At 38.8% G+C, this 6310-nt stretch overlaps 1 protein-coding gene across 3 annotated transcripts in view; it reads left to right on the top strand.

Annotated features, from left to right (window-relative positions):
- Positions 1-2836: 2836 nt before the first annotated feature.
- Positions 2837-6310, top strand: part of LOC107662058 (ankyrin-1-like) — a 142162-nt gene continuing 138688 nt past the window's right edge. For all 3 annotated transcript variants that reach the window (XM_016451921.1, XM_016451923.1, XM_016451920.1), the window contains exon 1: positions 2837-3102. In XM_016451921.1, coding sequence (XP_016307407.1) covers positions 2977-3102 — 126 coding nt within the window. In that variant the 5' untranslated portion in view covers positions 2837-2976. The remainder of the gene's footprint in view (positions 3103-6310) is intronic.

Here is a 6310-nt window from a genome sequence, read left to right as displayed (position 1 = left end):
AATCCCCGCCTGCCCGCGAAATACGAACACTCTGACCTGCCCACAAACACTTCCGCTAGTTAGTGTGTTTACATCATTTTGAGAAGACGCTGTGTTCAAGGATGCCACAGAAATAAAATTCGAACCTTTTGTTGTGTGCATGTCATTTTACCAAGGACTGCTTCTCTAATCTTGGCTTTTATCTTCATTGGCTTCTAATCTTCTTAATTTGGACTAACGAGCTCTTTGAACCACACCCTGTAAGTACGATTGATACGTTATGTGTACATTTTCAATTGAATGCTCAAAATATCAAGTTTTTGTGCTAATATGTGATGTATACCTAGTGCAGCTTTAGGTTTCCAGGTAAAGCACGATATTACTGTTTTACTGAAATAGATTAATGTAAACTGTCGTTGTTCTAATTACTTCGTTTAATAATAAAGAATGTAGTGTAGCACACAGACTTTATAATCATTGTGAAATTGCTGTTTATTTTGCTGCACCGTCAGTTATAGGGTTAATGCGGGTGAGATGAGCGAGTTAAGCCTGTTTCAGACTACACTATTTTTTTGTCAGTCACAACAGTCACTGTGTCAGATTACACGATTTTGACTCCTAAAATCTTGTGAAAGAGCTTCTGTGCTGCTATTGGTCAACGTCACCAATGTGACAAAACTCGTCGTGGACGACGGAAAAAAAATTAAACATCCTAGTATTTCTGTCTTGATGTCTTGAAGCATCGCAGACGCGGAATCGGTTGTCGTCCACTATGACACATTACACGTGCTGAAACGATGGAATCTTACATCATGACGCCCATTGTCGTTTACGAATCTCCACGACACCCTATGTCAAGCAAATCGTGTAGTCTGAACCAGGCATTAGTTAGGCTGGTGCGCCTGTGATACAGCTGTTCTGATTAAAAGTTAAGACAGAACGTCTTTTGTCTGTCATTCTTCAAACTATACAGTAGACATATTTTGGTTTACAAACTGTATTGTTTCATCAGTTAGTCACGTTAGCAGCACTCGGCTAACGTATCCACCATTATTGTTTTAAGTGTTCACAGTTTAGCAGCTAAACTTTAGCTGTGGGCACGATTCGCTTGCATAAGTGGTTTTGTATTTTATGTCATTATTATAAGAACGGATTGGAGCACTATATTATTGTTTTATGTAAAGGTGCTTTGTCAATGGTAGCGCTTGCTAACTTGCTCAAGGACTCCTCTCTGTGCCAATCACAACAGGCTTGGCCAGCTGACCAATCAGAGCAGAGTAGGCTTATGGAAGGGAGGGTTTTGCTCCGAACTTGCTTGGAAGGAATCGTTTCGAAATCATTGGCAAATGACTCTAATAATAAATGTATATTCTGAGAAAATTACAATGTTTTCTGACCTTAGGTGCATTTAAACCTGTTGTAGGGGACTCCGACACAATATTAGGACACTTTAAAATACCATATGACCTGCTCTTTAACGTAAGGTCATTTGTAACTAGAATGTACATGACTTCCGGTGTCATTCGCTTCCATTTATTTTAGCTGAACAAAACTCTCCCTTATATGGCTTAATAATGAAAACTGGTATTTGTTATCATATTACTTGTATTATTGTAATCATAAACACACTGGTTTGTAGTGCAAATAGTTTTACCTTTTTCCGCACTTTGTTAATCTTAGTTTTATCATGACAACTCTCTGAAGATTTTAGCATGGTAATGGATCTAGATCGGAATATATCTACTACGCTCATGAATTTCTGCTGCTGTTGATTATTGCTGTTGATGTAGACAGGAACTTGCTACTGCCAATACATACACTAATATAGTGCTGTGAGTATTTAAGACATACTGCTGCTGGACAAATATATAAAATAACCAGTAGCAGATCTATACAGGTGGAGCTGGGGAAGATGGAGGGTTCAGAGGAACTCTGAAAGTGCACTGTTAAATGCTCTAGTGAATGCTAACCAGCCATTTAAATGTAAAGCCGCAAGCACATTGGCTGCGTTTGCAACATGAACCAATCAGCTTGTGCCAAGTAGTTTAACACTGTGAATATCATCAGTTTGCGTTAAGGACCCATCAGCCTGCGCAATCTAGAGTGTCATGGCATTTATTTCCCTATCGCGGGCTAATGAATTGGAAGTCTTGCACATTCATAGATAAAATAGCTTACTTCCGCTTTGCAAAATAAAATAAAAAATGTTCATTTCGATTATTAAAATGATCATCGCGTGAAGGAAAAATTGTTATTTTAAGAGCTGTTCACTAAAAGGGGCTTTGAGGAACCAAAAACAAAAGGTTCTTTTCTCTTAGCATCGCTGTGAAACAGAACCTATTAAGAGTGTATGTAGGCCTATATGGACAAAAATATTAAATTAAGTTAGATTAAATTATGTATTCAGTTAATTTGTAAAAGTCCATCCCAAACCCACTAGAGTGAGTAACAAGCTGCTCATGGGTGTCCTGTGTTGCTGGTATAATGCCATACGGGTTTGCTGCTATCAGAATTGATGTATGAAGGTCCCAAAAATGGATGCAGCCCACCAGAAAGCTTAAGTGTTTGTCGTTCTATTTGTTTGTTAATTGCTGCAGGTAGGACGCCAGAGAGGATATAACACAGAAGGTGCATGTAAGAGGGAAAAAGTGTGCAGGTTGAATTCCACAAGAGGAGCGGCGCGAGAGTGAGAGATCGACGTAAAAAAGACACGAGAATATTGGCGGAGAGAGAAAGAGAGAGAGAGGTGCGCAGTACTGCAGCAGTAGGCTATCCCTCTCAATGAAGCCTTCTCAGGTCTGTCTGACTGACTAGTGCTGCAGCGGAGGAGAGAGACAGAGAAGAGAGAGCGAGAGGGAGACGCGGCGCACACGCTCACTCCAGTGCTGCAGGACTGGATGAGAGGAACTGAGATAATATCCACACCACCAGCATCCATCACCGGAGCTACAGAGCCATCTCAGCCCGTCACGGCGCTCGCCAGCTGTTAACGGCACTATGGCACAAGCCGCCAAACATCTGCGCAAGAATAAGGATTTAGAGGCGCTCGCCGAACAGGAGCGGAAGGAGAAAGAGGAGGAGAAGGCGAAGAAAAGGAGCCGCTCGCGGGATAAAAAGCGCAAGGTAGGGAAGACAGATAAGTTGACATGATGAAGGGAGGGGGACAGCACTGAGATATTAATGCTGGGATAGCAGCAGAACACGCAGGGCCAGGCATCCGCTGCTGTTTACGCGTGCATGTACAGGTGAGGTGCTTCCCCTCGAGAGGGTCCGCTGGCACAAAACGGCCCAACACGAGAGTCTGTTGGAATTATCCCAGCATTGGTGTTTATGTTTTATGTTATTATAGTTTGTATATTTTAATATAAAAATTCTGTTAAATTAAAAGAAATTGAGAAGAAATCATTGAAACTGCATTTATTCTATACACACTGATGGGCATGAAAAAAAGAGAGAAGAGGGCCGTAGCTGGGGTTTGTGGGGCCCCAGTGCAGGTTGTACATTTCTCACATTATCACAGTTTATGGTTAAATGGTAATAAAATATGACAAGAACTCAGAGTTAAACTGTGTCAGAACAAATTAATCTTGATAATATCAGATAACTTTGATATAAAGGTATGTAATGGATTTCAATAAACCAAAAATTCAGACAACTGTTAGTATGGCAATATTTACACAACTACCAATACTTTAATGCCCAATTACCAAGCAATGCTTAATTTTGTTCATTCTGTGGTGTAAAAAGGTCGCATTAGCAATTAAAGAAAAAACACTTAAGCAAAACATGGTCAGGTCAAAGTGTCTGAATAATCTTTGGTCCCAAATTGTTTTATCAATTTTACTGGTAGTCCACTGTATGAAGAATTTTTGGATATAATATGTCACAGTTTACTTTATTTTGCTATACTCACTTACATAAATGAACTATAGTGTCCTGCACCCACTAGTAAAAAAAAAAAATACTAAAAATTATATCTGGTGTCTGAATAATTTTTGGTTTGACCGTGGATTAATTCTTGTTAAGACTACAAAGTAATTCAGTCAAGAGCAGTGAGTGATCTTATTTCTTTCATTTTCTTGGATTAACATTACAGCAGCTAATAAATTAGGCGCGGTCACTTTAAGAGACAATGCATCTATTATAATGGTACACATCCGATTTCTTTCTCCACGGTTTACTTAAGACATAACCGACAGTTTTTTTCGAGGATACTCTCCAAGACAGGTATTTGTATTGTATTTGTCGGTACAAGAGCAAGAAGAGGGGAATTCGGTGTTCAAGCTCTTTGACACGTCTCCCTGCATGCACCCTGTGCGCACAGAACACAGCGCGCGGGTGCTGAATTGGGCTCTTTCACATCTTTTTCTGTTTGCATGTTTAAACTGCGATTTGTATTTGTTCGTTCAGGTGCAGGAGGACGCGAAGGAGAGCTCGGTTCGGTGTTGCTGTCCATGAGACGCGGCTCTCTGCGTGCGCACCGAACACGGCGCGCGAGTACTCAGTTGAGTTTTCCGCGTATTGTGTTTGAATGCTTTAAACTCTGTTGAATGTTTAAACTGGCAAGGCTTTAAAACACGTGCAAATGATAAGCTTGCTTGACTATGCGCAGCAGTGGCCCGTCAACTGTCCTGAGCGTCTTTTTAGTCTGGCCTCAGCCAGTCGGTTGAGTTCGCCGGTCGGTTATAATCGTCACCACCTTTCACCCCAGTAGTGACGGCCCTAGATGCAGATCTGTAATGTACCTACAATTAAAACAAAGCGACCTTGCTTAGTTAAAGGGAAAGTTCATCCAAACATAATTTTTTGTCATCATTTACTTATCCTAAAGTTGTTCCAAACCTGTATTAATTTCATACATTTCATCAACCAAACAGTTGCTGGTCCCCATTGACTTCTGTGGTCTTTTTTTCCATGCTGTTAAAGTCAGTAGGGTCTATTACATGTTTGGTTACACACATTCTTCAAAATATCTTCGTTTGTGTTCATTAGAAGAAAGAAATTCATACAGAGTTGGAATAACTTGGATGTGAGTAAATGACGAAAGGATTTTCAGTTTTGGGTGAACTATCCCTTTAAGCATCAGCCTTGCAAGAGTTCGAGCTTTAGTACATACACAAATATTATATCAATCACTCAAAAAACTGTGGAGTCAGTTGTTATTATAACCTGTTTACAAAATTTATTTTGTCTTATATTTACTTTAAAAAATATCATATTTTGTGCATAGAAAAAATACAAAAACAATTAATTCAGTTAAATTAGAATCAGTTTAAACAAATTGTATATTACACAATTCAAATGATATTCAGTCTATTCAAACTATAATGTGTCAGAAAAGCAGGGGATGTGCAATAATGTATCGCTAAAGATCAGTTTTGAGCTAAACAAATAGTACATAGTGCATATATCCATACATGCATACAAGCAGTTTGTTTTACGAAAAAAAGGGTCTCCTGTAAGAATCTCATATGCATACAAAATGTTTTTGCATAAAATTATGGATTTTTTATAGCTTATATTTATTTAAAAATAGCATATGAAATTAAATTAAGTGCTAAATGAAATAGATGTAAATATGGTTGTATTAAATGTAATGCACTAAATAAAATGCACCACATATTAAAAGTAATGCACATACGGCATTGGTAGTCTTGTTCACTCACACAGAAGAGCATGAAACCAGTCTATTTGAACAAATTACATGTGTATAGAAACGAAGGATTAAAGGTTTTCTCTCTTAAAATCAAACAGTGCTTCACTAGAAGTATTTTACACTGGTGTGGTACAGCAAAAGACGTTTATGTCAGTAGAATTTGTTGCACTTTTATTTTGCTCGTCTGCATGGAGATGCGCTGCTGTTTAGCTCTAAGTGTTTAGCTTTAGCTATAACACTTAAACCATTTTCACTGCAGAGTTTCATAGTACAGCACCTTGCTGAGGAGGGTGCTTGTGTGCCCGGATCTGCGGTGGGATATCAGTAATCCCTCTTTCTCCCTTGATTTCTCCATGTGTTCAGTGTAGAAATCACTTATTTAAGGCTGTCAGTTTCTTGATTGATTGTCTGTTTCATTATGAGTTGTATGCTAAAAATAAAAAAATGTATATAAGAATTTTAAAGGGGTCATATGATGCGATTTCAATTTTTCCTTTCTCTTTGGAGTGTTACAAGCTCTTGGTGCATAAAGAAGATCTGTAAAGTTGCAAAGACTAAAGTCTCAAATCCAAAGAGATATTCTTTATAAAAGTTAAGAATCAGCCACACCTACCTAAAACGCCTCGTTCTAACGCCCCCACATATCTACGTCACGATGTGGGAAGATTTGCATAA

Source organism: Sinocyclocheilus anshuiensis, unplaced genomic scaffold (assembly GCF_001515605.1).
Source record: "Sinocyclocheilus anshuiensis isolate Anshui unplaced genomic scaffold, SAMN03320099.WGS_v1.1 scaffold431, whole genome shotgun sequence".
NCBI classification, from domain to species: Eukaryota; Metazoa; Chordata; class Actinopteri; order Cypriniformes; family Cyprinidae; genus Sinocyclocheilus; species Sinocyclocheilus anshuiensis.
The sequence above is the reverse complement of the archived record's forward strand: the minus strand, read 5'-3'. Positions and strand labels throughout refer to the sequence as shown.